Genomic DNA, 27,541 nt, shown 5'->3' on the forward strand with positions numbered 1-27,541 from the left:
CCCACCAGTTGAAAGAATCTGGCTCTGTCTCAGCAGCGTACCTGAAAAGACACGACACGAGACCGACCACATGTTCGATCAAGCAAAAAAGAGCACAAGAGGAAAACATCCCATATTCCAATCCTGTATTCCAACCAGGAAGCCATCGCACTCCTGTCAGTGAGTTGGCGGATGCCTTGACTACATACGTACGAGCGTATCTACATGGAAAAAGGAAGAGAGAAAAAAAGAAAAAAGACAATCAGAAAAATGATGAGTGGGTTGGCTCCGCCCCCATAACTCCCCATCTCATGACCTGTCCTCGCGGTGTGCACATCTCAATTGCATGGTGGAATGACAGGGTCGCCGGGGTTTGCGTCGGCGAGCCTTCCAAACCACGCCCGCGACAAGTGCCCAATCCCTGCCATGGCTCGCAAATAGAGAGACCAAAGTAAAAGGGATGGGAGACAGGTCGAGTCAAACAGTCGTCGGTGGTATCTCAAGGCTGAAGCGCAGCCAGCCGCAGCCTCTGTTCTTACACGGGTCGTTTTTCGATGTTTTTTGAGCCGCATCAGAGCAGGCTTTGTAGGAAGGGAATCAAGGCACTGTGACATGTCAGTTTGCGCCGCACTGTATTTTCAGGGGGGTACTCACCCGATGGCGAGCGTTGCGCTCAGCCCCATGAAAGCCTTGGACCGGACGCGCTCCTTGCGCAGCTCCTCCTCGAGAACCTTGGTCCGCTTGACCGGCTGCACCTCCATGGCGTTGGCCTCGGGCTCCTCGAGCTCTGCGTCGTCGGCCTTGCGCTTCAGCGAAGTGGAGGCGCCCTTGGAACCCTCGGCCTTGTTGGCCTCCTCGACCATCCTCCGCGCCTGCGCAATCATCTCCTCTGGGCTCTCGGGCAGCGGCAACTCCGGGTGATCTGCCGGCACGTCGACCTTGACGGCCGTCGTCGTTGTCTCGACTTCGCCCTGTTTTTGCGTCGTCTCGTCGACTTCGACGCGCACCGTTTCAGAAGCGGCGGTGGTGCTGGTCGGCTCGCCGTTGACCGACTCGCCGCCGTATTCGGACGCCGCGGGCGTCTCGTTTTCGACGGAGCGGTGCAGCGCGCTGGGTGTGCCTTCGCGCGCTTCCTTTGCTGCCTTGCGCGTGGTGCGCGGCTTGCGTGGAGACGCGAGTTTACGCGGTGACGACGACTTGCTGGGAGATGCGGAGCGCATGGAGCGAGTGCGCATGTTTGTTGGAGCGGGAGGGAAGAGCGAGGCCTTGTCGGCGACGATAAACTTTGGTGGAGTTGCGATTTCGTTGGATCCTTTATCCTTGGTTCCCTTTTCGATCGGTTCCGGATCCAGCAGCGCAACGATCCAGGCCTTCATTGCGTAGTCGTCGGCGAGTTTGAGAGCTGCACAATGTGAGGAATTTTAAGTGACCGAGTGGATTACGAGGGCGCGTACCGTCTTCGGGAGAAACCCACACGTTTCCTGCGACCTCGTCGCCAGCGCTCGTCAGCTTGTTGTGGTAGCTTCGCTCATGCTCCTCGTCTTCCTGCGAGGCCCAAGGAAAGGCGGCCTTGAACATTCCAGTTGCGCTGATGAAGCCGTCGCTACTGCGGCGCTTTTTGGAGGGATTAGCACCGACGCGCGAAGACGGCGGATTGGCGACCTCACCATCAAAAAGTACGACTCGGGGTAGGCGGCGCCCTTTGAGCTGAAGATGCCGGAGCCATTGAGATCCTTGGGCAGCGGCACGCGCAAGTGCGCGTAGTCGAAGAGGTCCTTTGCGTCTAGTTTGGAGGGGGCGGCGTGGCCGGACTTGACCTGGAGGTTGGTCTGGCCGAGGCGCCGTCTCTCGATGAGAATGTCGACTGTGCACAGTGTCAGCTTTGACGCGACGCGCGCAAAGGGCCAACGTACGAGCCGGAGTGTGCTCGGGCAGGATGAGCGGGTTGCGCTGGTCGGGAAGGACTCGGGGTTGAGCCATGATGTTGTTTGTGGGGATGGGGAGGAGAGCTGCGCGCGGCAGTCGGTGTGGATGTCGCGTCGGAGGCGGAGGGTGGAATGGAGGCGGTGGTTGGGGGGAAGGGAACAGAGGGAGTCCGTGAAGAGACACGACGCGAGATGAGCTTTGACGCTACGCGGCCGGTTGGACCCCTGCACCTTGAAAAATGCGGTCTGCGTCAGGTCGGGGACCGTGATGTAGAAATGGAGGAGATGGTGTAGTGTGCTATGTAATGAACCAGAGAGTCAAGGACGAAGGAGCGGAAGCTGTTGGATGTTTCTGGTTCACGGGCGTAGGAGTAGGTAGGTAAGGTAGACCTCGTGGGTCACAAGCCGCAGCTAGACCTGTCAACCAGGCACCTGTATCGTCCATCATGCGCGTCGCGCGGATAGAGGCACCGTACCTTCAACATCTGCATCTACTCAAGTTCCAAGTCTCTGCCAAATGGGATTCGAGAGATGGCGAGTCTCGAATCCGACCGAAAGCGGCAATGCACGTGCTTGAGGAATGTTTTGGCGGTCAGCAGTCAGGAGCAGAGCGCACAGACCAGGTGGGGCCCAGAGGGGAGCTCCAGCTCCAACTCCATCTCTTGCCTTACCTTCGACACAACACCATCCCTCCCTGCATCCGCCTCCCTCTCATTCATCCACCCGTCGCCCAGCCATGGTTGACGCCCACGACGACGAGCTCACCCCCGAGCAGACCGAGGGCTTCAAGGTCGGCGAGAAGAAGACCATCGACGAGTACCAGCAGCTGGGTAAGTTGGCTCCCTGTCCCCCCTTCTGCCTACACATGCTTTGCTTGCCTTGCGACTCGAATGCATCAATTCGTCGTCGTCGTCTGCTGCTGCTGCTGCTGCCGCCGCCACCGACCTGGCCGTCGTAGTCATGCCGTGCAAGTCGTCCTGAGCGAGGGACAGCTTCATGTTGCCTCGGCCACATGCCAAAATCCAACATAGACGTCATGCCGTTGAGCCTCAGGGCCCGCAGCGGGCACCACCATCGCCAGTCGAAAAGAGAAGCTACCCCTGACGACCTCCTCCTTCCACCCGAGGGAAAAAGAGGAAGTCGCCATCTGAACCACCATGGTTACCAACCTGTCTTCACCATGGCTCGACTCTCTTGTCCTCGTCTGCCTCATGACAGTATTCTCTTGCCACTCAGTCGCTTCTATCGTCCAGTCACTATCAACATCGACATTGACTATTTACATCATCGCGGCCTCTTGCTGTGACGCTCGTTTGGACCGAGAAAAAACAACGCACGAGCCTGGAATCTTTTTTTTTTTTTTTTTTTTCATTGTACACACGACACAAAATGCCAACTTCAGGCCGCTCCCGTTCCAATTCTGGGCGAATAGCCCGCCTTCGCTCCTGGAGACCGTCGTTCCTTTCCCGACTACGCTCCCCTAGATCCCAGACCGAAGCACAGCATGGCAGTGGTCAGGGTCGCGCTTCTTTGCGCCGCCATGTCAGATTCACGCGCCGTCGTCCAACACGCGAGGAGGCCCATCAGTCACGACAAGGTCGTCCTACTTTTGCCCAACTCTCGTCTGGCGACATGATGGCCATTCGAGGCAGAGGGGCTATGTCGATGCGGGAATCTCGTCGGAGCGATCCATTCTACCGAAAAAGGTTTGTGATCACCAGATGGCCGCGGCCATTCAAAAAACCGGATCCTCCAATCATGCTCCCCCGACTCGCGGAAACCGACGTTACTCATCGTGGACGCACTCGATCGAGCGAGGAAATCCATCTTACCGATGCATTTTATAAGCCACCGGGTGAAACCTACTGCAAGCTCTTTCCCTGGCAACCTTCTTCACGTCCACGCGATAGTAACCGTCGCCCCACCCTCAACTACTATCTCCCCTTGTCCATACCCTCCTGGATCTATAGACCTCTCATCTTTTCGGCTCGCGTGCCTGATTATGAAGAGGGCCAGGAGGACGAAGAGGGTGAAGACAGCGTCGACAATGGAGCCGAGCCCTCAGCGACGCCAGCCGACTCTTCTGATGGCCAAAATCAGCCATTCTCGGTGCATCAGAGCATGCCAATCCACCCGGCGAATGTCCACAACTCCCATGCATCAGCGTCAGCTGCTGAGTTTAGGCCCCGGCGTACCCACTGCCAAGTGCCTTGCTTTGGACCTGATGGAACCGTTCAAGCCCCCACAGGTGCTCCGCTCGCTGCAACACGCAGCTACGACCATCTTGCTCAGAGGGATGCCGACATCATTCGGAACACAGTTCCCCGCCAAACACCTTACCCAGTGCCGGCGACTCCTCCGACTCCTGGGCAAGCCGCAGCAAACTCAAATAATCGGCTATCACAGCGCGTGGCGGCTTTGCGTCGAGCGTGTCTTCGACGTCGGCAAGCAGATTCTGAACGTGAACAAACGGACCCGGCTGCTCTTCTGCGACGGCGCATCAAGCGTCAAGTCAGAGCTGCTAGAGAACAAGAGCGAATTTCGCAGGAGGCCCAAATCCAGCGTGCCTTGGAGAGGGAGCAGCAAACACTCAGAGCCATGAAGGCTAAGGAAATGGAAGAGAAGAGACGACTTCGTCGCAAGCGAGCAGCTCGACGCAGACATCGCTGGCGGCGTTTTGTAGAAAGTAGATTCGGCAGAGGCATTTGCTCCTATAAAGCATTCCGGGAAAGACGAGCGGAACGGCGCACATCCGTACGATATTTCAACATGGTCGACCAAGGAATACGCAAGTCGCGCAGGGCAGAAAGCTTGCATCGGCGGAGACGAGTTTCAGAAGCCAAGAAACTGCAGCAAGACCGGCGACGACGCAAACGTCGAGCCCGGATGGAAAAAGTCGCCAAGCGGTGCAAAGAGCTGGCGCAGGCTCTTCGAAAGCTTCGAATAGATCGGAGTCCGCCGAGAGAATCGCCCGTGGGTGATTTCGACCCCAGCCAGGGTCCAGGGCCGAATGTCCCAACTTTTCGACAGGCGGTACAATCATGGGCTTGCATCCCGTTGCCGGGGACGCTTGATCAGCAGGTTCCAGAGCCAGAGGCCCAAGAGGACGCTCGATGTCCCGGCGACGAGGGCACTGAGAGCTCATCGAGCTCTGATTCGTCTGGTTCGAGTGATCAAAACTGCCATCCGCCGCACGACAACTCGGGTGGACCTCCGCGAGGTCCTTCAGGAGGGGGTAGCTCAGGTCAGGGGCATCAAGGGCACAGTGCTTTGAGTGGCTGGAAGTCTCATGCACCACATACAAGCTCTCCGCTGCGGAATTCTCAACTGCCGCCGTCGAACGAGCCGTCAAGTCGCCAAAAGAAGCCCAATTATTATCATGGTTCGGTACAGAACGGCAGGGACTTGCACATGAAACCCGTTGTATCGACCATGCCAAATCGCTCCGGTGACTCGAATCCTCCAGATGGCATGCCACGCATGTCGTTGCAACAACTGACCGAAACGTTTGCCCACCTTTGCGATCAGTTGTCTGAAACGTATGGCGAGCTCAAACGGCGGGAATGGGACACGGTACAACATTGTGTCGACTGCGTGTTCCCCATACTGGAGGACGTTGAAAAGCGAATGTCACTTGCCATCCAGCAAAGTGGCCATGTCGAGGCGGAACCAGTCGATGACTCTCGCCTTTCAGAAGCAAATGGGTGGGCGCAGTCTCACGACGTCAATACGTAAAAAACATCCCAGGCACCGAGATCGGGGGCAGACAGCCCTTGCGAAGACTCGGAAAATGTCAAAATGCTGCCACTTTCTCGTGCCCCTGATTCGCAAGCAAGCAGACCCCAGTCTGTCAAGACATAAACAGATGGACTTTGCCAGCAGGAGAGTTGTCTTGGCGAGGGCGACTTATTTCTACAGAGACGATGACGCTCAATTCACACACATCCAATAAAGGAGCGTTGGAAGTCATTCTTTTAGCGTCATATTTGGTCTGCTGGCGTTGGAGTCTAGAGTAACTTCTGTTAAGGCTACTCTTGCTGCGCGTCAGCTTTCCATTAATTACATGCTTTTCTGAACGCGTCTCACACATTGCAGCGCAGGCAGCAAAGCACAGGCACGTCGTTCTTAGGAGATGCTAACATGGTCGAGTGTAGATCAGAACGATGAATCCCTCCGCAAGTGGAAGGAGAGTCTGGGCATTGGCTCTGGTAACACCATTTCCGACCCCAACGACCCTCGCACTGTCATCATTCTTTCGCTAGGACTCGAGGTTAGCCACAAGCCCCCAAACAACCATTCCCGCCAAACTCATACTCAAACCACATCACACAGGTCGAGGGCCGCCCGGACATCATCATCAACCTGTCGGCTCCCGGCGCGGTCGACCACCTCAAGGAGAAGCCCTTCACGATCAAGGAGGGTGCGCAGTTCCGCATGAAGGTGACGTTCAAGGTTCAGCACCACATCCTGTCGGGCCTCAAGTACCTGCAGGTTATCAAGCGCATGGGCGTCAGCCAGAAGACGCAGGAGATGATTGGTAGCTACGGGCCCAACACCACGGACAAGCCCATTTATGAGAAGAAATGTAAGTTTTGTGAGCGAGAGGAAAGGGGGATGATGGTGGCTAATGGTGCGATGCAGTCGAGCCCGAAGTCGCCCCCTCGGGCATGATGACGCGCGGACACTACAACGCCGTGTCCAAGTTTGTCGACGACGACAACCAGACGCACCTCAAGTTTGAGTGGTCGTTTGACATCAAGAAGGACTGGTAGAGAAGGAACTGGACTGGTCAAGGGAGTGTGACGAAATGGGGGGAAAAGCCGGACTGCCGCTGCTGCTCGGATTCCTTTTGCTTTCCTTCGTCCTTCACCACCGCTACCACCAACACCATGACAACCAATACTACCAACAAATTCTTCTCCTTCCGCCTTCTGGCTGACTTTCGTCTAACACCCCAGCTACTTAACCGCTACTACTACTAGTACTGCTACTTCCATCATCACCTTGACGAAAAGCCAAGCCGATTGAACCAAATGGAATTGATTTTACTTTGCTTTGCTTTCCCTCCCTCCTTTTCTTCCAAAATCGCAAGCGATTAGAATTGCCTTTGTTCGAATTGTGTCAGACAGAGAGCGAGAATCAGTGGTAATGGCTGGTGCGAGTGCTGGGCTGGGCTGGGCTGGGCTGGGCTGGGCTGTGGCACAGTTGTAGCAGTCTTTTCAAGAGACCGGGTCGCGATGGGTTGAGACGTGGAGACAGTGTCACACGACACGACACGTTTTCCTCGTCTGTGTCTCGACCGAACTGATTGCCCAAGCGAGATGCATAGTTGGTCTGTCGCTGTTTTGTTATCTGGGTGTGGATGTGATGGGTATGGATGTGATGTGACGGGATGTGACGTGACGTGACGTCTACGTATCTGGCGAGGGACGGGAGGGTTGGAGGTCTGCCGCCGCCTATGTGGTGGTGCTTGGCGGGAGGCGTAAAGCACACGCAGGCCCACCAGAGGGAAGGAGAGGTCTCGGTGAGTTGGTTCCGCAATCTCAAACTTCCGCCTCTGCATTCTTTGGTCCAATTCTCCGAAATTCTCCATTCAATACTGGTTTGGTGAGGTTTTGTATCGCATGCTCTAGCTTCTAAATGTCCGAAAGTACGACGATGATGCCCATGCGATTTTCCAATCAACCGAGAACGTGAATGTATCTACCTCTATGCTTCTGCTATCTACTCTGACTTACCCAATCCATATCAAAACCAGCCTCACCAACTACTCCACCGGCTTCCTCACCCGCGGCAACCCCCACCAACACGCCAACATGCCCGCAAACATGGCCACGCAGACCGGATTAACAACCCAAGTGCCCCTAGCCTGCGCTAGCAAGCCCGTCAAAAACGGCGCCACAGCACCGCCCGAGCTGCCAGCGCCCTCAATCAAACCGACAGCATTCATCTGAATCTTGGGCGGCAGCAGACGGACCATGATGGTCTGGGAGCAGGGGTAGATGGGGCCGAGCAGGAAGCCCAGGATGGCGATGGAGATGTAGTTTGAGAGGAGGGACGGGATCTGCCAGGTCAGGATCTGGAAGGCGATGACGCCGACCGAGAGGAAGGATACGAAGGGGAGTTCGCCGCCGACGTGCCGTGTGAGGTGGACGAGGAGGAGTCGCCCCAGTGTGATGCCCCCGAAGAAGCCGGCGGTTACATATCCGACGGCGGATGGGTCGCCGCTGCGGTAGTGGATGAGGAAGGAGATGATCCATCCGCTGATGCTGACTTCGGCGCCTTGGTGGAGGAAGATGAAGAGCGCGCCGGTCAGCGTTGTGCGGTTGGAGAGTGCCAGTTTGAGGAGCGAGCGCTTGGAGTCGGGGTGCGTGGAGGGTTGGGGCTGAGGTGGAGTGGGTTGCTGCTCGTTCGTCGTGGGAGCGTCGCCATATGCGGCGGCAGCAGAGCGTTCAGGTCCTGACAGTAGTTGGATACCAGCCTGCGCCGTCTCCTTCTCGTAGTTCCAAAACGCCCACGCGTTGAACACGGCACACACGACGCGCGTCCCCAGCGCAATGAAGTAGAACCGCGACCAGCGGATGCCGTGCGATGCCATGGCCGTTGCGAGGATGGGCCCCAGCGTGCCGCCCAGGCTGTACGAGCCGTGACACAGTCCGAGAATGATGGTCGAGTTTGCCAGGTTGGCGACAAAGACGTTGTTCAGCGCCAGCCCGATGGCGTATCCGAACCCCAGCAGGAAAAACGACACGACGACGACCCAGAAAGGCGGCGTTGCGACGAGCATCACGTATCCGGCAATCATGAGGATCTCGGCCAGCACCAGGCTGCGCGCGCGGCCGTACCGCTCGTTGATGGCGTGAGTTACGAATGCCGCCGCGATGAAGCCTGCCGCGTTGCTGATGAAGATGAGCGAGATGATGGCGTAGCCCACTCCGTATTCCGCCTTGCTCTCCATATACGGGATCAGAGCTCCCGGCGCCGAGTCGCTCAGGCCGTCGCCAAAGTAGACGAGGCAGCAGCAGAGCACGCGCCACTTGTTCATCGGCGGGTTCCAGAGCGTTTGAGCAATCGACGTCACGTCGAGCGGCGATGCTGAGCGGCTGTTGTGCTCCAGCTCGCTTGGCGTGTGCGGCGTTGCCGTGCCTGCTGTGATATTAGACGTTTGCGAGTCGGTGCGCACATGGCGCCTTCCGTCGCTCGTCGAGCCGAAAACGAGGTGGTCTTCGGCTTGGTTCGAGGGGGAGCGGATGGAGACTGATTTCTGGCGGGCTCGAGGCGGGTCGGTGATGTGCTTGTCCCTCGACGGCTCTTCAATCTCAAAAAAGGACGAGATGTGCGCCATGGCTGCAGTGTGAGACGTGATGTGAACGAAAGGAACTCGGCAGAATGAAAACGAGACAGACGTCGTCCTCGTGTCAGAGCACGTCTAGCCCATGAGGCTGGCAGCAGCACGCCGCTCTTTTGAAAAAGGGAGAGCATGGTTCCTTATTTAGGCAATTGGGTCCTTGGAGGGGTCTTAGATGGGCCCATCGCATGCATCAATGTCACTGACCGATTGCGGAACCAAGAAGGGCGCATTGTGCCCCTCCAGCCGGTTCCACAAGATGTATCTCCTTACCCCAGCATTTGGTCCCATGGTTCCGCGATCCAGATGTCCCTATCTCCATGGAATAGCAACGAATGGCGATTGGAGGACGTGGTGGAGTGGGCTGCCACGGCGCTGGCCAACTGGCTTGACAGTTCAAGGTAAGCCGACATGTTTGACATGATGGAGCATTCATTACGCAGATGAGAGCAACATGAATCCATATGTCAAGACAAGAGGAACCGCGTGCGTTGATGGAACAAAGGAGTGACGTGGGGAAGCTCCCGACGCTAGCCGACGTCAGCCTGGTCCGTGCTCAGGACGACATGTGAAAAAGTGGCTGCGGTGCCTGGACGATATCATCAACACCACCAATTGTTTCACGCCAGGACGAGACATGGGACGACCGAAGCGCCAGATCCACGCCGTCGAAGAGGAGACGCTGAATTCGCCTGACGCGCTGGACGCGACGCAGACCATTGCAAAGGTCGCCAAGGCCGAGGGCAACAATCTGTACACGGTCGAGCTGCCCGCTGGCAAGACGGTGCTGGCAGAGCTCAATGCCAAGTTCAGGTCGACCATCTGGGTCAAGCGAGGCACCTTTGTCGTGCTGGATCAATCGACGATGGCGGAGCGCGAAAACAAGATTGGCGGCGAAATCATCAACGTGGTGAGGGACGAAAAGACCTGGCGGAAGCAGAAGTACTGGTAAGCAAATGTCCATTTTTTGTCCAAGAGATTGCTGACATTTTAGGCCCGCGCAATTCACAAAATCTTCGGCGTACCCCGAAGACAGCGACGACGAGGAATCAACCGTTGGCAAGATGCCGCCGTCCGACTCTGAAGACGACTCTTGAGGAATCTCGTCGAGGACTACTCTGTGTGAGGATGCACCGCATGCCCCTCCTTGTCGCCCACGTCCGTCCTCGTCCCCCACCACACGCCCGCGATTTGAACAAACAACACTGCCACAACGACCATTGAACTAGCACTTGTGCTCGGATAAACGTTCCATGCCCACTCTTGCGCCCCCCAAATGACATATTGGAGGATGGGATGGAAGCCTGCGCGCCAGAGCAAAAAGGGAGTCGCCCACGCGATCCAGGCGAAGAATTGGTAGTGTAGGGACCGGGCGCAGATCATGCCAATGCCAATGGCAGAGAGCATCGTCGTCAGGATGAATTGCGGATTGACGCGCCTGGAAATGAGTCGCTGGTCGGCCGGTTCTTTCAAAATCAGGCGAATGGTATCCGGCACGGAGCGCTGAGCGGGCTTGATCCAACGCGTTGCGGCGAAATAGACTAGTAGCGCAAGATGCGCTGCCAGAAGTGCGACGGCAAACTCTTTGGACAGAAACGTCTCCTTCGAGACGAAGCGCCAATTGACGGTCCACTTGTACAGAAAGACGCGGGTCAACTCAAAGGCGCGGGAGAAGTAGCCTTTCAGATTAGTCTGCATGAATGGATACGCAAACACTAGCTGCAGAATCCTCAGCACCTCATGCTACAAACGTGAAACGATGGACGACGTACCTGCAAGTACACCATGATCATGGCCTGTGTCAGGGCTCGGTCAACTCCTACGCCCTGGAGGAGGACCAGCCCCAGTGCTGGGAGAGCCAGCAAGGCGCTCATTTTGATGCCGACGGCGAGCGAGTAAAAGACGGAGCCCGCGGTCCAGAGGTGCTTTTGGTAGAAGTATACGGCCAAAAAGAATGCGCCGACCGCGAAGCAATCGTTGAAGCAGCGCAAAACGAAAATGCTATGCAATCGTTTGGACAGAATCAACATGGGAAAAACGTAGGGTGGAACCTGTCATTGTCAGTCAGCATTTCTCTCGCATGAGATTGACGACGCACCTTTGCTTTTCGATAGCACGCCATGACAACAACGAGCACCGCAACGTAGAGCGCCGCGAACAGCACTTGCGCAGTCAGGATGTTCTGGCCCTGCCCCGTGAGGCTGTACAGCAACCGGTAGACGTACACATGCGCACCGGGGTACACCAGGGGCCCCGTGCCGCCCTTGATTTTGGTGTAATCGCGCTCGCCGTCAATATACTGCTCGACCTGCTCCATGTACGCCTTCCAGTCGATTTCGGTGTCTGTCGTTCTCGTCAATTGGTGCGCGCGATTTTGGGGGTGGTGCTGCACGCACAGGGTATTTTCCAGATGATGAGCCCGCATAGCAAGGCGTCGGCGCAGAGAAGCAGTGGGCACAGCCATCGTGCGTTCCGCGGGTCGCTTGAGATGTCAAGCGCTTTTTTGACAAGGTCCATGGTCAGGGTTGTTGGAGTTTGGTGCAGAGAAGAGTCGCGGAAAGCTGACACGGTTGCTCGGTGATGTCACGTGGCTAGCCGAATAGGCAAAGTCAATGCAGATAATTTAGTTTTGACAGCCACTGGCGCAGTGTCCTGTCATTTGTGCTGATGATTCGTAGAAACGTATGTTCATGGTTCGGGGTCTATAAACCGTTTGACCGAAAGAGACCCAGGCAGGAAAGTATTTAGCAGCCCAGATACCTCAACTCTACCCATCGCTCCTCGTAATCCTTTACCAGCCGTCCAACCACCACTCTAATATCAGGAAAGACTTGCATCAGCCGGTTCAAGCCTTGCCTTCCAGCTGTATAGGTCACAAAGACAATGTTCTTCTCGGGGACGCCATGATCCACTAAGACCCTGACAGCCATCAGGGCTGCTCCACCGCTCGACATTTGGGGATCCATGATGAGGACCCGTTCGTGGGTCTCGATGCCATGTGGAAGCACGTGGTAGTGCAGCTCGGGCTCGCCAGTCCGGTAGTTTGTCTGGATCAAGACGCGTCCGGTGCGGCAGTCCGGTATGACCCGCTTCAATCCCTTTTCGAGCACGCCTCCGCCGCGCAGGACGACCACTGCGCTGACCTCGCCGTGAGGCTTCAACCCCTGGTACGTGGTTTCTTGCGGTGTCGTTACAGTGACGGCGTCGAAGCGCATGCACTGCAGCGACTCTTCTATCAGCAGCGCACAAATTCTGTCAAAGTAAAAGACAAAGTCCTGCCGCGAAGTAAAGGGGTTCATCAAGAGAGTGTGGATCCCCACGATCTGCGGTTTTTGAGGCATGATGATGACGTTGGGAGAGAGGGCAGTCTCTTCGGCCAGCTTGCCCAGCCTCCTAAGATCTTCTTGATGTTGGTGCGACTTGATGGTGAGAATTTTTTGAATGCGGTCTGTGACCATGGATATGGCGACCTTGTTCTCGACACCGCGAGGAATAATGATGTCTGAAGGGTGAGTTAGTTAGAGAGGCCGGCGTCGAAAGATTTCGGCGTACCTGCTACCTCTCGCTGAGGAGCAACGAATTGATGGAAGTTGGGCTTGACGAATGAGAACCATTGTTTGATGCAGCCTTCAATGTCCCGACCGCGATGCTTGACGTCTCGAACGACTGCTCATGTTAGACAAGATATGAAACAAGATGGAGGAACTCACGTCTTCTCGACAAGCACAAGTCGCCATCGGCATCGGCGAAAATCTAAACAGTCAGAAACGAATGAAGATCGGACGGGAGGTGAAACCTTGAGGTCAAGCATGTCAAGTATCCGCTTGTCATGAAGAGCAAAAATGCCTTCCAAGATGAGCACGTGAGGAGAATAAATAGTGGTCGTCTTTTCCAGGCGGTTGTGCTTTTCAAACGAGTAGACAGGAATGTCGACCTTTTTGCTGGGGAGAGTCAACTTTGCTCATGTCTGCAATTGAAGACATACCCCTGCTTGACATCCTGAAGCTTCTCCAGCAAAAGATCAAAGTCAATTGCCTCTGGAGCATCAAAGTCGTACTCATTCCGAAAGGCCTTTGCTGATTGGGCCGGGGTCAAGGGCTTGTAGAAAGAATCCTAGACGAATAATTAGCGTGGGCACGGCATGAGTGCGACCAAAGGCTACTACCATGGACAAGATGACGACCCATGGCAGATTGAGAGCCGCGACGATCGCCAGGGACAGGGTCGTCTTTCCCGAACCGGAGCTACCAGCCACGCCAATGATGCTTGTGTTGGCCCATGGCGGAGTGTAATGAGCCCTCCGAACGGTGCTCATCATCGAAGCCTGCGAGAGTATTGTAAGCGGACAGTTGCGTATCGAGGGCCGTCTTTAAGATGTACCATGGTTGTGGTAGGCTAGCGAGCATGCTAGGAGGTCTTTGCCTTTTGCGGAGCACGCAGAGGCGACCAATGACTAAATTGTTATCGCGAGCTGTGGCCGTGGAATTGTCGTCGTCGAGCCTGGTACGTCCGTGCCCCATCCCCGTCACGTGACCCCTCGGCTCGAGCTTTTCACCACCCGAGCTGCCTCTTCCCTCTTCCTCTCCCATCTTCTCGCTTCTCCATCAACTCCATCCAACACTTCCCACAGTGCCATTTCGCCCTTTCCTGCCTCTCTGTCTTGGTCCTGTGCTCCCAGGGCACGGCAGACATGACGCTGGTCGATGTGAGATAGAGAAACTAGCCTCTCTCCTCACAATGGTACGTTTCTCACCTGCAGCACGCCGCCGCCGCCGCCGCCGCCGCCAGTAGTCTAATCGCGTCGCAGAGCTCTTCAACCGTCATCTCGGCTGCCACCCCCAGTCGGCATCCGTTTGAGCGGCGCATCGATGAGATCAAGCCCTCAAAGTCGTACGTTCAACCCCTCCCACCAGCCCCCCGCACGACCCGCCGCCGTCCCTTCGCATGATGTGTTAAAATCAAGTTGGGAATCTCTCCGAAACCCTCTGTGGAGATCAAATTTACTTGTGTCTGATTGTTGGCGGAAACTACACGCTCTCGCTGTCCTCTTGGAAACGCGACGCTGACGGTCGATCTAACAGGGACATCAACAACGTCATCATGGATTACCTTGTGAGCGAAGGGTATCCGATGGCAGCGAAGCGCTTTGCTGTTGAGGCCAACATCCCGCCGGCTGCCGAGCCGCAGTCGATCCAGGAACGAGTTGACATTCGGAATGCCATACATGCCGGGGACATTGAAACTGCCATCCACAAGATCAATGACCTCAACCCTCAGGTTAGTACCTCTTGTCTTCTCCCATTCCCTGCTATGATTATACGAGTTTTCATGCACCACTCATAATTACCTCCGGGTGTTGATGATAAAAACTTCTCACACTTCAGTCCTCAGTATGAGCACATATCCACTTTTGACGTCACTCATTGCTTTTTTGGAGCATCAGCTAATGTCAACAGATTCTTGACCACGACCCGGCACTTCACTTTGCATTGCTCCGCTTGCAGCTCATTGAGCTCATCCGCAAATGCATGTCGACCGGCGCGGACATAACTCCAGCTCTGAACTTTGCAACCTCGGAGCTTGCACCGCGTGCTCCCACGAACCAGGAGTTCTTGCAAGACCTGGAACATACTATGGCTCTCCTGATCTTTCCACCTGAGAACCTCACTCCGCCTCTGTCTGCCCTGCTCGACCCCTCACTTAGGCAAACCGTGGCGGCGAGGGTCAACGAGTCGATCCTCTCCAGCCAAGGTGCTTGCCGCGAGGCAAAGATCAAGCAGCTCGTGCGGCTGCGCGCCTGGGCCGAGCAAAAGGCTCGCGATGCACGCAAGGAGATTCCACCCACCTTGACCCTGGGTCTTGACTCGGACAAAGAAGGGCACGATGATGATGACGTTATGAACGGCAACGGCGAGACAGATGTCATGCAGGATTGATTTCGATTTACTGTTTATCTATGATACAGCGTTGGCGTTTTGGCGGGCAAACAGGATTATCGGTTACGAGACAAGGCGGCATTCCTATCATGACTCGTCCAGGAGGCAGCAGCTCCGCTGGCGGCAGAAGTAATTCAAGATACCCTCTGGCATTTTAGCCACTCAAATTCCTCGACAAAATGCTGCATTGTATGAACAACCTATATGGCCTCGTCCGGCATTGCCTGCGCCACCAATGCCCGTGATATCTCATGCAATCATGCCCATCCCAAACGCCAGAAATTACATGCTATCCACATTACAAAAAGTACTCTGTCTGCACTTCTTTTCCCTGCTGTTGCTGCTGCTCGGCTCTGTGCAAGTCGTTTTCGGGCGCGGCATCAAAGACGTTGAAGAAGCGCTCGCCCGTGTCGCTGACCTCGAGCACGCTGGCCATGTTTCCGCAGCGGTAGCAGTAGTTTGGCGCGCTCCAGACGGTGCTGAGACGGTCGTCGTAGAGCACCTGGTAGCCCTCCTGGCAGAGCTGGTGCGCGCGCAGAATGTGCGACATGCCATTGACCTCGAGGAACTTTTTGACGACCTGGGCACCAAAAGTATAGCCGGCGCCTCTTGGGCTGAGGCTGAACTCGTCGCGCTCCGAGTCGGGGTCGCTCCAGACGAGGTCGGCCATGGGCCCCTCGTGGGGTATCTCGCGGAAGCGGTCGATGATTTTGATCTGGTCTATGGAGTGGATCGAGGGGCTGAGGCCGCCGTGGACGCAGAAGATTTGGTTGTTGATGACGACGGACAGGGTCAGGAAGTCGAACATGTCGGTGAAGTAGTGCCACACGTTGGCGTTGCCGTACTTGCGCGAGCACTCGGTATAGAAGCCGTACGACTGCGTCACGCCGCGCGACTCGTGGTTGCCGCGAATCAGGTGCACGCGGTGCGGGTAGCGCAGCTTGAGGCACACGAGGAGCGATATCGTCTCGACGCTGAAGAGACCGCGGTCGACGTAGTCGCCTGCCTTGTCAGAAAAATTCTTGGTACTGTACCTTCGCTGTAGGCAACCCACCAAGAAACAGGTAGTTTGTGTCGGGGCAGAAGCCTCCTATCCTGAATATCTCAATCATGTCGAAGAATTGGCCGTGGATGTCGCCGACGACGGTGACGGGGGCGTCAATGTGGACGACATTGCTCTCCTTCATCAGCAGCTCTTTGGCTTTGGCGCATATGGCCTCGATGACCGAGTCGGCGAGCAGCTCCTTTTTGTAGAGCCTCGCTATGCACTCGTCGAGGTCAACCGTGGCTGGTCATGGCGGGGCATTGTCAGTCGGAGCGGCGACGAAGAAGCTGGAGGATGATGGCCTACCCGGAAGGCCTGGCATGGCGGATGTGTGTGGGGCGGCGAGCCGGGGGCGCGGGCTCGAGTAGATGGAGACTATGAGAATATCATCATCATGGCGGGGTGGCGAAGATACAAAGACTGGAGCGCGAGAGGGAGAGAGAGAGAGAGAGAGAGAGAGAGTTGTGGTAGCTGAATCAAGCTCGCCCGCCGCCTGTCGCCGGGAAATCTGGCATCACGTGCCGCCAATCAAATATCGGAACAAGCTCTCCAACAACGTCTCGAACTCGTCAACCTTTCAACCGCCCGTCGCCGTCGTTGATTGCTGACCTCTCGCGAGCCTTTGCTGGACAACGCCGCCGAGGCCGCTGCTACAAGGTAGATTCCACGCTCCATGTCTTCCGTCGCTTGTCACTACTCGGCTGTGGATCTCGTGGAGCGACCCCTGCTGCTACACGTCCTTCCGTCTTGAGCTGTCTTTTTTTTTTTTTTTTTCCCTCATCCTCAAAACTCTTTTTTTCCGCTTTCAATTTCTCATCTTTTGCGCGGGGATCGACGCCATTGGCGCCATCTGTCTTTTTGCGCTCGTCGTCAATCGTCCACCAGAGAAAGACCCCTCGCCTGCGTGATGCAGTAGCACTGTACGCCTTGATCAAATTCGTCATCGCTGCCACCCATCTCTCATCCCACTCGTCTCTCACCGGCCGTCGGCCACCACTTTTTCTCCTCGGTACCTTTACAGTCCGTCATTGTTTTCTCTTTCCTTTACTCATAGTCTTCAGACCGTTCGGCCGTTGAGTTGTTAGCTCGCCCCAACATGTCCTGGAGCGGTCCGTCGGCTGGTCCCTCGTACCAGCCAGCCTACGGACAACCGCCGTACCCTCAACAACCGGCCTACGGCCAGCAACCGTATGCTCAGCCCTATCACCAACAGCCTTATCCGGGTCCTCCGCCAGCGCCCCAGGGTCATCAAAAGTAAGTGGTTTCTGGCCTTGTCGATTTTTAATTCTGCCTCAATTCCTCTCATCCACGAGTTGTGGTTTCAACTCCATTTCCTTTCGTCAGCTGATCTCCTTGCAAGTCAATCTTCCAAACGAAAGAGCAATCCGGTCATCACCCGGTATCCTGTGCCAAACTACCAACACCCGTCGCAGAGTTCCCAAGCCAACCCTCCCCACGGCTCAGGTCAGTATCCGCCTCAGGCGTATCCACCACCTGCGCAAAACTATCCGCCGCATCAAGGCTACCAGCCGCCTTACCAGCAAGCCTATCAAGGATACCAGACGTCCCCTGGCTACCAACAACCAGCGCAAGGCTATCAACCTCCGCAGGGCTATCCACCCGGATGGCATCAACCGCCAACGCCATATGGATATCCACAGGGTCAACAGCCTCCCGCGGACTCTGCAGCGTACCCATCCAGCAGATGGCCGCAGCTTCCACAAGGACCTTCCTTTCCACCTCCACCGGATCCAAACGCAACACCGACACTTGCCGAAGCCAATCCTATGGGAGGCGAACAGACTCCTCGGCCCCCAAAGTCCCGTCGAAGTACCATGACCAGAAACGCAAGCATAGATCCTGCAGATCTCCCAGAGTCCCAACGGCTTTACCAGAGTGCTGCGTACACTATTAACTTGGGACTGGACGACTGGGATCAATCCGACTATGACGGCGCTCTTTGGCCAAAAAGCAATGAACCGGTCAACCAGGACTTTAGCTTGGGTGTCATAGTGTGGCGTCCCGCAGAAAAGATCTCGCGTGCCTTGCCGTCTAGGTTTGAAGATGTCCAGGACTGGGTAGGACTCGATGAAACTCGAGCCATTGGCAATGCCGAATCGGTGTCGATATACTTTGCCCCAGAAAATGCCCACGAGGCATTCCTAAGTGTCCGACAAACTGAAGAGTGGGACTCTGCCAGGCTGGACTCGATTTTTTACCAGTTCACCGCCAAGTCAGACTTGATTGCCGTGGAAAATGTCATTGCAAATCGTGATCGACCAGATCTTGTGGAGGACGAGATTCGAGGGCCCAGGGTCGAGGAGTTACCAGACGATGATGTCGAGGTAAAGAAGGAGCCTGAATGGGACGTCATGGATGACTTGGACCGGGCGCTCTGTACCGAGCAAGATGGCGAATCAAAGCCGATCAAGAAAAGTCGCTCCCGCTCGCCCTCTCAGGTTCCTCCTAGAGATGATGCTCAAGAGCAACTTCTCGCTGCCCTCGGCGTCACGGGCTCTCCAAAGCCAATCTCCAATGCACCTCTTCCCGAAAATCACGTCCCGCCGCCTTCTTTCTCACACCAAAACTCCGACAGACGCAAATCTGGCGGCCGCCGAGATTCTCAAAGACATTTTAGCGACTCCAAACAACCGCCACCTCCACCTCCGCCACCTTTCCGCAACGGAAATGACGCTCCCAACAGAAATCCCAGCCACAGCGGTCCGCAACATAGCCAAAACAGCTATCCTCAAAGCGGTCCACCTCTTCATAATCCTAATTTCTCTCCGCCCGCTCCACGACCACCCCCCCGACCCGAACGCTCCCCATCATATGACCCGTGGAAATCACGCCGCAGGTCTTCAACAAACGGGTTCGGCGGTCGACGCAGTCCAGCGCCGTCCGACTCGAGCCAACGCACAGCGGCGGGCTCAGACTTTCATATGGATGAAAGCGATCCTTTCAATCCAAATGCTCCCGATTCGGGCCACCCACCGCTCAAGAGATCGGAGAGCGGTGCTGGGAGGAAGAGGAGCTATGATGAGACTGAGCCGGGTGATCCGAAGCAACGGCAAGAAGACGATTACACGCCGCGGATCAAGCGGCGGCAGCCGCGTGTTGCTGCCGCTTATGGGTATGTCAGAATATCAATGCCGTGTCCTTGCGCTGACTTGTAGAAGTCGACGGTAGCGAATCGAGCCAAAATGAAATCGTTCCACCGATTCTAGCTCTCTGCCAGGCGTATCAGTGCCCAGGAAGAGCGCTAGACCAGTTGCATCCAAAAGCGCCGGCAGCTCCGCCGTCTTCCAGGCAAGTCCTCTTATTTCTTCTTTCGAGTATAAAGCAACTCATACATTGTGACCAGTTTCTGAATTACTAACGCCGAGAGCGCAACGGTGAGCCAGCCCGACAAAAAAAAAAAAAAAAAAAAAAAGAGCCACAGAATCCTCATCTTCACTGCATTAGCGAACGGCGTTTGCATGTACTATTTGGCTGTCGAAAACTGTTTGGACAATGTATCGTCCCCCTATTCATTCACTCGGCCCCCTGCCCTCTTCGTTAAGACACTCTCTTCAGGGACACTACCCTCTGCAGACGGGAAAATAGGCACCAAATTAGGTGGCTTGCTTGCTTTCGTGGACTTGTTGTGTCGCACTTTTGCTCTTCCGAGGGGCGAGCTTGTTTCGGTGGGGTTTTGCTTTTTCTGCACCCTCACTCAACTCAAAAGTCCTCTGATCATTTCCTGTTCCTACTACGAAAGACCGGGGAGCGTGTCTCTTGCTACTGCTGCTCGTGGCGTAAAACAAAGGGGCCGTCGTCTGCATATTTGTCTACGACGGTTCTCTGCTTTCTTCTTTTTCTTCGTCTATAACGTCTTTTCTTTCTCTTCGTCCCTTGATTTCTCCGTCGTCTCCTCATCCCTTTCAGTTGCTCTTACTTCCCGTCCTTGGAAGTTTTCTTCCTCCCCGTCCACCTCTATATTTCTTGGCCGTCATCAGTCTACTATTTTCTTTCTAGTCAGTCGCCAATCAGTCAGTCCATCAGTCAGTCGAGGTGAAACCGGAAAAAAGCTTCTCCTGCTTTACTACTGCTGTGAAGAAGAAGACTACGAAAAAGAAGATACAGAGAGGCCTCTAGATTACGTATTTTAATCATTTCGTGTCGGCGCGCCGCCTACTAGGTAATTGCTCTGTCGTCATTGTCGATATCTCTTTACTGCCATCTACATATCATCCTATTTTACGATCTAAAAGCTGCTTTGATATCTGTCTGTCTGTCTAATTTGCTCATCAACAGTGTTTTTTCTTTCTTTCTTCTTTCTCCAGTCAGTCAGTCAGTCAGTCTATGAGATATACTCATCACCAACACGTACCAGTCTACAACAAAAGTCTATCTGCCACACATTACATTTACCAGTCTACATACCCAAAAAGTCAATCCATCGTTATCGTCATCGTCACGTTCAACTCTTTTCCTTCGAACCTCTACGTCTCATCATTATCAACTTGATATCGTTATCTTTCCTTCTTTCAAATCAAGTCCAAATGCCAAAGACCGATACGATGCGCTTTGGTAATCGTGCCGGCAGGTGAGGCGCGCGGTTGTCTGTCTGGAAGGCTGCGTCGGCTGCTGAGCGGAGCGGCGGAAAGGGTCCAGCACGCATGGGACGCCAAGGCGAGCGGCCCCACGCACGAACGAAGAATAGGGTATGTTACAGCGTTGTTCCGTTCAGCATTCCGTCCGCATCTTCTTTTATATTTAAATAAAATTCGGCAAGTAAGTGTGCTGCGAGGCGGTTGCATCACCACCTACCTCACTCTGCTGCTCTACACTACCTACTCCTTCACCAACCTTTGCCCCTCACCCGCATCATCATCATCATCCTCACTCTCCGTCTCTTCTTCTTCTTCTTCTTCATCTTCATCATCATCCGTCTCTTCGTCCGTCTCCTCGCTCTCAGTCTCCTCTTCGCTTTCCTCTTCCTCGTCGTCTTCGTCCTCAGCCAACCAGTCATCCAACGTCTTCTCCTTGGCGCCATTGAGCTGGTCCACACCACCGGCGCCAAAACTGCCAACGCCAAACCCGCTCTCCTTGGCCGCGCGATCCAGCTGCTCGCCCGCCGGGACCACGCGCTCCTTGGCCGCGCCGTACGCAAATTCCCTCGCGACGCCCGCCTCGTCTCGTAACGAGGCGTCGGGCTCGTCGCCCTCGCGCACCCACTCGGGCAGCACCTCCTCGCCGCCGCGCAGGCCCGTGCCGACGACGCCGCCCTCGTCGCCGATGACGAGACTGGCACTGCCGAGCGTGTACGCGGCGCGGCTCTCAGACGGCGATGGCGCGTGCGGGACGGGTTTGGGTGCGAGGAGCAGCAGCGATGCTAGGTCCGTGGCGGACGGGACGGCGAGGAGGGCGCGGTACACACGGGCGCGGTCGCGCAGGTCGTATGATGTGTCGTAGCGCGTGAGGAGGAGGATGTAGTTGTAGAGGAGAGGAATGGGGTGGGAGGGCGGCGCAGCGGGCGTCTCTTTGGCACCCACAATGCTGGCATCGTTGAACTCGGAGAAGCCGCCTTCGTCGCCGGGAAGTAGTAGATCCGCATTTGCATCCTTTTCTGGCGAGGCTTCAGGTTTGGGCGGTGGGTTCAGCAGCAAATGTTGCAGATACACCTTTGCGGCCAGCAGCAGTATCTGCAGCTTGCTCTCCTCGGCCTCGCCCGCGTAACCCTTGGCAAGGATGCGCAGTACGTCGGCCGCAATGTTGTTACTGGGGTCTACAGACGCAAATTCGCCCACCAGCCAGATGATGCTAGCGCGCGCCGCCGGGCTCGTCGCCGTGTCCAGGTTCTTGGCCAGCCGCACCACCGTGCCCCGGTGGGCCTCTGGGTCTCGTTGGATCAGGTGCCGCACCACTTCGAGCGCTTCCGCCACCAGGCGCGCGTCCGGACTCGAGATTTGCGAGAGCAGCAGCCGCATGCAGCGCGCTGCGACCCGCTGGTCCGAACTACGCTGCGCGCAGCGCCCGATGGCACGGACGGCTTCGCGGACTAGCCCTGCATCGTGGCCGCCTGTGAAGTGGGCCAGCTCGGCCAGGATGAGACTTTGCAGGTGGTGCGGGCTGTGGGGAAATATCAAGGTGAGGATTTCGAGCTTTAAGCGCCAAATTTGCGGCGAGTCGGTGCTGCGAAGGAGGAAGTGCGAGGTGTATTTTACGAATGCTTCTGGACGCGCCATGCACACGCGCACAACATTGTGTAGTGCTATCAGCTCGACGTCGGGAGAGGAGCGGAGAAGGGAAATCAGAGGGCCAATGGCGAGGTCAAGGTAAGCGGGCGTGCCTAAGTGGAGGTAGCAGCGAGCGACGGCAACGACGACGGCTGAATTTCGCGATTGGAGCAGTGGAGTCAACGATTTCAACAGATATTCGAGGTCGGGGTCGAGCGCGACGACTTCTTCAAAGAACGAGGGGTCGGCCGCGTCTTCGTCTCCCGACTCCTCGCTCGACTCGTCATAGAAGCCCTTTGTTAGTTTGGCGGTGCCGTTTTTGGAGAAGCCAGGTTTCTTGACCCGGCGCATTCGCCGCGGGAAGCTTTTGCGGGCGTAGGTAGTCATGAGCCTTAGCGTAGCCAATTGACCCCACTCGTCCATGTCCACCAGCTTTCGTATCAGACTCCGGTAGTGAGGGTGAATGAGATCTATTCTCTCGGGGCAAATCTCCAAAAAGGCGGCAACGGCCGCGCCAGCAACGTAGTATTGCTTGTCGCCCAACAGTATGGAGAGGTAGTTGACCAACTGCGGCATGGTGTTTGGATCTAGCCGGTAGCATTTTGGTATGGCCAGGGCCGCGGCTTTGCGCACGTACGGGCTCATGTCTCCGGTCCCTCGCTTTATGCCGAGGGAGACGATTTGGCTGATGACGGGCACGCGGATGCCAGACATGACGCGCATGGCCAGCGCCCGCACCTGGGGATTCGAGTCTGCGAGGGATTTTTGGATGGTGTTGATCGAGAGCAGAGCGGTGTCGGGCTCGGCCTCGGCGTGGAGCAAGAGATAAATGTAGACGAGCTTTTTGATTTCGAAGGACGGCGATGCAATGTTTTTGATGACGGCGCTGAAGAATGGGAGCGTAGGTTGGTTGCGGTATGCCATCTGATGTACTTAGCACTCGGTCTCGACAGGCTGGCGGTGTCGTACGGCAATGATGCGGCGCAGGCCTTCCAGCACCTCGCGCTCATGGCGAGAGTCCAGCAGACGCTTCAGCTGCTGGGCGGGTATGGGACGGGACGACGTCCTGCGAGCGGCGCTGGCATCGCGTGCGGCTTCGAGGGTCAGGTCTCGGGCTGTGGACAAATGAGAAGAGACCCAAAGCAGAGGATGGAGGGGGCGCACCCGTTTCGAGCATGGCGGATATCCTGGATATGGACTCCATGTTGTTGGCTGGGGCCCTGCCGTTGCGAGGGCGAGGATGCGGTGACGACGATGGTGTTGGTGGTGAGTGTGAGTAGCTGGGGGCACGGGCGAGCGGCGTCTTTCGCGGAGCCCCGCCATGGCCATGACTATCTATCGGGACGACGTCTTCGTCGCTCAAACCGAGAATCGAGAGCATCCTCAATCCGATCACTGACTGAGCTGATGAGCGACAATCCTCGACTACCCGCTGATGAGGGCATCCTGCTAGCCCAAGCCAAGTCCAAACTCAAACCCTCTCGGTGGCCTTGAACTACTCACGCGCCCTCTCCGTCTGCACCACATGCATTCCAACTGCCCAATCGTGCTCCATGGCTTGACCATGGCAGACCTGCTTCATCACTTGATCGGCACCCACTCGGCGCCCACGACCCTGATTGTCTGCTCTTCCCGCGACCTCTTTGAGCATCAACTGTTGCATGCTCTTGGCGGATCCCTGCTCACTCCAACGCTGCACCTCCTCAAGTCCACTCTGACCATTCGTCTGGTCTTTTGTCCCAGTCTGGAGGCTCTGCGGGCCCATCTCGCCGTCTACAATGCCCAGTCCGGAATCTTGTGTGTTTTGAACATGCTTGCTCTGCACAGAGACACGACGTCGTTTTCAGCACAAGGACTCAGTCGAACGCTTGCAATCGCGGTCGAGGCGGCTGCCAGACGTGGACAGAAGCTCGTGATGTCCGAGTGTCCCGGCCCATCAGACTCGACGGTAGAAGAAGACCCTTGGTCCGAGCAGCTTTCGATTCTCAACGTCACGACCAAGAGCTTCGGCGTCGGAAGCAGAGGCTGGGCTGGCCGGACCGTCTCGGCCAGAGCGGTGGCCGAGAGATGGTGTTCGTTTGAGAGATATCAAGGTCCAGAGAAGGAACATGTCGCTTCATGGGCAACCCAACGAACAGTGTCCACGTCTTGAAATATCTCAGCGCGGGAGTAAATGGCCCCAAGGCTTCCCTCTCGGAATCTTCTGAATGGCAACTCGTAAGGTGTTTTCTTCCCATTATCTTTCCACTGCTATTGGGCGTGTCTAATACAATCAGGAGGTGTAGCAGTGGTCCGTCTTCAGAAGTGGAAGCGGATCAGATAAAATTTGAGATCCGAATTGATAAATTTTGGAGCCGGCAGCCAGTGAGAGGACCGAGCCGAGTTCCGATTTCGGTTGGCGGAGCTCCTTGCGCTCTGGTACGTCACCCCGAGCCCGACATCCAATCCCAGTAGACCTCTGCCCTGCTCGAAAAGCACCACCACTATCCACACCCTTCCACCATCTCCTCCTCCTCTCGCCCTATGCTTTAGCTACCTCTGTCTCCGTGCAATTGGGCCACTTTTATATCCGCCGGGCTTTTGCTACTACCCACAGCTTCGAGATGCTGCGCCTGCAAGCTCTCAAAGCGCGCACGAGGGCTCCCACTTGTTTGAAACCTCCTGGAATCACCGTCAGACCGTCTCCAACCTCTTCGACCTTGCATAGCGTGCGCAACGCCTCGGACAAGGCTCCCAATGGCTCCCGCCGAGCTCCCCAAGTCCTCACCTCTGTCGCGCGACCCACCATTGCGGGCAGGAACAAGGTCCCCAACTTCTTCAGCAATCCCATAACCACCGACTCGACCGCAAAACCGGGCGCCAAACTGCCCGCTTCCCTCAGAGTCGTATACAAAACTGTCGCTTGGGTTGGAATCTTTACCGTCGTCTCCGCCGGCCTCGTCGTTGGTTTCTTCATTTATGACGCAACCACATACAAGGAAGGGCCTTTTCTGGAGGACCTCGAGGTGTCGGAGCTCGCCTTGAACCCCCGCCGCGGAGGACCCAAGAACTTGCCCATCGCAGAACACTTGGTCGACGACGATGACAGCGAAGAGAAAAGGGAGTCCAAACACAAGCCGAAACTGGTCATTTTGGGAACAGGATGGGGAAGCATAGCACTGCTCAAAGGCCTCAACCCGGATGACTACCACATTACCATTGTTTCACCCTCCAACTACTTTCTTTTCACCCCCATGCTTCCCTCTGCCACCGTTGGTACTCTGGAACTCCGCTCGCTGGTTGAGCCCGTCCGTCGCATCATCGCCGGCAAGAATGGACACTTCATCAAGGGTAAGGCTCAGGATGTCGAGTTTTCGGAGAAGCTGGTCGAGATTTCGGGCACTGGCCCCGATGGCAAGGAACACAGCTTCTACCTACCATATGACAAGCTCGTCATTGGAGTTGGATCCGTGACAAACCCTCACGGCGTTACTGGCCTGGAGCACTGCCACTTCTTGAAGGACATTACAGACGCGCGTGTCATCAGGAATTCGGTGATTCGGAATCTGGAGACGGCAGTCTTGCCCACGACCAGTGATGAGGAACGCCGCCGCCTGTTATCTTTTGTCATTTGTGGTGGTGGACCTACCGGCGTCGAGTTTGCTGCCGAACTATACGACATGCTTAACGAGGACCTGATATCTTTCTTTCCTAAGATTCTGCGCTCTGAAATCTCGGTTCACGTCATTCAGAGCAGAGGCCACATTTTGAACACATACGATGAGGCTCTCTCGAGATATGCAGAGGTGGGTCAGTTGCATTGCTCTCGTATCCCAGTACTGACAGAACCAGGCCCGTTTCGCAAAGGATCAAGTTGACGTTCTCACAAACTCGAGAGTAAAGGAGGTCCAGTCGGACAAGATTCTCTTCACGCAAAAGGACGATCAAGGAAACCTTGTCATCAAAGAATTGCCGATGGGCTTTTGTTTGTGGTCGACTGGTGTTGCCCAAACAGAATTCTGCAAGAAGCTCGCCAAGAAGCTCGACGGACAGCACAACAAGCATGCCCTCGAGACCGACGCTCATCTCCGCCTCGTCGGCGCGCCGCTGGGCGACGTGTACGCCATTGGCGACTGCGGCACTATCCAGTCAGTATTTCCTGCTAATTGCTTGCTCCCTTCTAACTTGGGATCAACAGAAACAATGTCTCCGACCACATCGTCACCTTCCTCCGAACACTGGCCTGGGAAAAGGGCAAGAGCCCTGAGGACATGCAAATCTCGTTCTCCGACTGGCGGCAAGTAGCCAAGCGTGTAAAGGCACGCTTCCCGCAAGCAGCAGACCACCTGCGACGCCTCGACCGCCTATTCGAAGAATATGACAAGGACCGCAGCGGGACGCTCGACTTTGGCGAGCTGCACGAGCTGCTGCGACAAATCGACTCGAAGCTGACGTCGCTGCCGGCGACGGCGCAGCGCGCGCACCAGCAGGGCCAGTACTTGGCGCGCAAGTTCAACGCGATCGCGCGGGCGGCGCCCGGGCTGGCGCTGAACCACGTCGACTACGGCGACCTGGACGAGGCCGTGTACCGTGCCTTCGAATACCGACACCTGGGCTCCCTGGCGTACATTGGCAACGCGGCCATTTTCGACATCAACGGCTTGAACTTCTCGGGCGGCCTGCTCGCCGTCTATCTTTGGCGCAGTGTCTATTTTGCGCAGAGCGTTAGTTTGCGCACGCGCATCTTGCTGGCTATGGATTGGTCCAAGCGCGCGCTGTTTGGTAGAGGTATGCTGAGAATTTTTGCATCGTGTGGTTCGTCGCTAACTTACTTCGTCGCAGATCTCATGAACTTTTAGAAAACCCCCTCTTTTCTTGGACTGCCCTGCCCGTCCGCCGTCAAACTCCTTTGACCCTCGTCGTCCCTTGTCTTCGGCAGTCGTCTTCGTAGTAGCGAGCGAGCGGGGATACCAGCGTTGTCGTTGTCATCGTGAGTCCTCAGTCAGTCAGTCTGTCCTATCTGTCGAAAGCATCATTCATTGGTTGGAACTTGGGTTATTGTGCACATATGGGAGCAAGCATGGTCCGGTTGGGTTTAATGGTTTGGT

The 27,541-nt window shown here is 56.0% G+C and overlaps 15 protein-coding genes across 15 annotated transcripts; 9 read left to right on the top strand and 6 right to left on the bottom strand.

The window, feature by feature from the left end:
- Nucleotides 1-550: 550 nt before the first annotated feature.
- On the bottom strand, nucleotides 551-1,959 carry IWZ02DRAFT_437919 (apses transcription factor-like protein; the record flags this gene model as incomplete). Its single annotated transcript, XM_066766677.1, has 5 exons — nucleotides 551-584; nucleotides 634-1,381; nucleotides 1,434-1,593; nucleotides 1,614-1,843; nucleotides 1,893-1,959. The coding sequence occupies 5 exons, from the start codon at nucleotides 1,957-1,959 to the stop codon at nucleotides 551-553; spliced, it is 1,239 nt and encodes a 412-aa protein (XP_066617483.1).
- A 606-nt stretch (nucleotides 1,960-2,565) lies between these two features.
- On the top strand, nucleotides 2,566-2,892 carry IWZ02DRAFT_466311 (uncharacterized protein). Its single transcript, XM_066768495.1, has one exon. The coding sequence runs from the start codon at nucleotides 2,641-2,643 to the stop codon at nucleotides 2,860-2,862; it is 222 nt and encodes a 73-aa protein (XP_066617484.1). The 5' UTR covers nucleotides 2,566-2,640; the 3' UTR covers nucleotides 2,863-2,892.
- A 160-nt stretch (nucleotides 2,893-3,052) lies between these two features.
- On the top strand, nucleotides 3,053-5,838 carry IWZ02DRAFT_163960 (uncharacterized protein). The gene has a single exon (XM_066762105.1). The coding sequence runs from the start codon at nucleotides 3,294-3,296 to the stop codon at nucleotides 5,637-5,639; it is 2,346 nt and encodes a 781-aa protein (XP_066617485.1). The 5' UTR covers nucleotides 3,053-3,293; the 3' UTR covers nucleotides 5,640-5,838.
- On the top strand, nucleotides 5,839-6,838 carry IWZ02DRAFT_163961 (immunoglobulin E-set). Its single transcript, XM_066762106.1, has 3 exons — nucleotides 5,839-6,174; nucleotides 6,237-6,489; nucleotides 6,546-6,838. The coding sequence occupies exons 1-3, from the start codon at nucleotides 6,037-6,039 to the stop codon at nucleotides 6,674-6,676; spliced, it is 522 nt and encodes a 173-aa protein (XP_066617486.1). The 5' UTR covers nucleotides 5,839-6,036; the 3' UTR covers nucleotides 6,677-6,838.
- A 746-nt stretch (nucleotides 6,839-7,584) lies between these two features.
- Nucleotides 7,585-9,593, bottom strand: IWZ02DRAFT_164043 (major facilitator superfamily domain-containing protein). Its single transcript, XM_066762108.1, has 2 exons — nucleotides 9,460-9,593; nucleotides 7,585-9,411 (listed from the first exon to the last, which is right to left on the bottom strand). The coding sequence occupies exon 2, from the start codon at nucleotides 9,247-9,249 to the stop codon at nucleotides 7,672-7,674; it is 1,578 nt and encodes a 525-aa protein (XP_066617487.1). The 5' UTR covers nucleotides 9,250-9,411; nucleotides 9,460-9,593; the 3' UTR covers nucleotides 7,585-7,671.
- Nucleotides 9,570-10,357, top strand: IWZ02DRAFT_164073 (putative S1-like domain-containing protein). The gene is made up of 2 exons (XM_066762109.1): nucleotides 9,570-10,200; nucleotides 10,247-10,357. The coding sequence occupies exons 1-2, from the start codon at nucleotides 9,890-9,892 to the stop codon at nucleotides 10,347-10,349; spliced, it is 414 nt and encodes a 137-aa protein (XP_066617488.1). The 5' UTR covers nucleotides 9,570-9,889; the 3' UTR covers nucleotides 10,350-10,357.
- IWZ02DRAFT_163997 (Lethal(2)neighbour of Tid protein) lies at nucleotides 10,306-11,869 on the bottom strand. The gene is made up of 4 exons (XM_066762107.1): nucleotides 11,649-11,869; nucleotides 11,351-11,595; nucleotides 11,025-11,303; nucleotides 10,306-10,971 (listed from the first exon to the last, which is right to left on the bottom strand). The coding sequence occupies exons 1-4, from the start codon at nucleotides 11,767-11,769 to the stop codon at nucleotides 10,366-10,368; spliced, it is 1,251 nt and encodes a 416-aa protein (XP_066617489.1). The 5' UTR covers nucleotides 11,770-11,869; the 3' UTR covers nucleotides 10,306-10,365.
- Nucleotides 11,862-13,727, bottom strand: IWZ02DRAFT_466321 (uridine-cytidine kinase 2). The gene is made up of 7 exons (XM_066768496.1): nucleotides 13,633-13,727; nucleotides 13,418-13,576; nucleotides 13,238-13,365; nucleotides 13,049-13,193; nucleotides 12,963-13,005; nucleotides 12,805-12,918; nucleotides 11,862-12,754 (listed from the first exon to the last, which is right to left on the bottom strand). Exons 1-7 carry the CDS (start codon nucleotides 13,633-13,635, stop codon nucleotides 11,997-11,999), a joined length of 1,350 nt encoding a protein of 449 aa, XP_066617490.1. The 5' UTR covers nucleotides 13,636-13,727; the 3' UTR covers nucleotides 11,862-11,996.
- A 215-nt stretch (nucleotides 13,728-13,942) lies between these two features.
- Nucleotides 13,943-15,188, top strand: IWZ02DRAFT_495372 (CTLH/CRA C-terminal to lish motif domain-containing protein; the record flags this gene model as incomplete). Its single annotated transcript, XM_066770135.1, has 4 exons — nucleotides 13,943-13,957; nucleotides 14,060-14,142; nucleotides 14,334-14,529; nucleotides 14,709-15,188. The coding sequence occupies 4 exons, from the start codon at nucleotides 13,943-13,945 to the stop codon at nucleotides 15,186-15,188; spliced, it is 774 nt and encodes a 257-aa protein (XP_066617491.1).
- Nucleotides 15,189-15,300: 112 nt separating this feature from the next.
- IWZ02DRAFT_164267 (Metallo-dependent phosphatase-like protein) lies at nucleotides 15,301-16,795 on the bottom strand. Its single transcript, XM_066762114.1, has 3 exons — nucleotides 16,540-16,795; nucleotides 16,243-16,476; nucleotides 15,301-16,190 (listed from the first exon to the last, which is right to left on the bottom strand). Exons 1-3 carry the CDS (start codon nucleotides 16,553-16,555, stop codon nucleotides 15,487-15,489), a joined length of 954 nt encoding a protein of 317 aa, XP_066617492.1. The 5' UTR covers nucleotides 16,556-16,795; the 3' UTR covers nucleotides 15,301-15,486.
- Nucleotides 16,796-17,059: 264 nt separating this feature from the next.
- Nucleotides 17,060-19,540, top strand: IWZ02DRAFT_164441 (uncharacterized protein). The gene is made up of 4 exons (XM_066762115.1): nucleotides 17,060-17,242; nucleotides 17,295-17,487; nucleotides 17,594-19,366; nucleotides 19,413-19,540. The coding sequence occupies exons 2-4, from the start codon at nucleotides 17,330-17,332 to the stop codon at nucleotides 19,420-19,422; spliced, it is 1,941 nt and encodes a 646-aa protein (XP_066617493.1). The 5' UTR covers nucleotides 17,060-17,242; nucleotides 17,295-17,329; the 3' UTR covers nucleotides 19,423-19,540.
- Nucleotides 19,541-20,481, top strand: IWZ02DRAFT_164110 (uncharacterized protein). The gene is made up of 2 exons (XM_066762112.1): nucleotides 19,541-19,542; nucleotides 19,598-20,481. Exon 2 carries the CDS (start codon nucleotides 19,713-19,715, stop codon nucleotides 20,382-20,384), a length of 672 nt encoding a protein of 223 aa, XP_066617494.1. The 5' UTR covers nucleotides 19,541-19,542; nucleotides 19,598-19,712; the 3' UTR covers nucleotides 20,385-20,481.
- Nucleotides 20,482-21,068: 587 nt separating this feature from the next.
- IWZ02DRAFT_495375 (adaptin N terminal region-domain-containing protein) lies at nucleotides 21,069-23,658 on the bottom strand (the record flags this gene model as incomplete). The annotated part of the gene is made up of 3 exons (XM_066770136.1): nucleotides 21,069-23,378; nucleotides 23,424-23,569; nucleotides 23,619-23,658. 3 exons carry the CDS (start codon nucleotides 23,656-23,658, stop codon nucleotides 21,069-21,071), a joined length of 2,496 nt encoding a protein of 831 aa, XP_066617495.1.
- A 321-nt stretch (nucleotides 23,659-23,979) lies between these two features.
- On the top strand, nucleotides 23,980-24,606 carry IWZ02DRAFT_387376 (uncharacterized protein; the record flags this gene model as incomplete). The annotated part of the gene is made up of 1 exon (XM_066765535.1): nucleotides 23,980-24,606. The coding sequence occupies one exon, from the start codon at nucleotides 23,980-23,982 to the stop codon at nucleotides 24,604-24,606; it is 627 nt and encodes a 208-aa protein (XP_066617496.1).
- Nucleotides 24,607-24,859: 253 nt separating this feature from the next.
- IWZ02DRAFT_164186 (uncharacterized protein) lies at nucleotides 24,860-27,486 on the top strand. The gene is made up of 4 exons (XM_066762113.1): nucleotides 24,860-26,239; nucleotides 26,286-26,581; nucleotides 26,632-27,221; nucleotides 27,276-27,486. The coding sequence occupies exons 1-4, from the start codon at nucleotides 25,058-25,060 to the stop codon at nucleotides 27,290-27,292; spliced, it is 2,085 nt and encodes a 694-aa protein (XP_066617497.1). The 5' UTR covers nucleotides 24,860-25,057; the 3' UTR covers nucleotides 27,293-27,486.
- The last annotated feature ends 55 nt before the right edge of the window (nucleotides 27,487-27,541 follow it).

The sequence above is a fragment of the Phyllosticta citriasiana genome (genome assembly GCF_038021145.1).
Source record: "Phyllosticta citriasiana strain CBS 120426 chromosome Unknown IWZ02scaffold_26, whole genome shotgun sequence".
Classification (NCBI taxonomy): Eukaryota; Fungi; Ascomycota; class Dothideomycetes; order Botryosphaeriales; family Phyllostictaceae; genus Phyllosticta; species Phyllosticta citriasiana.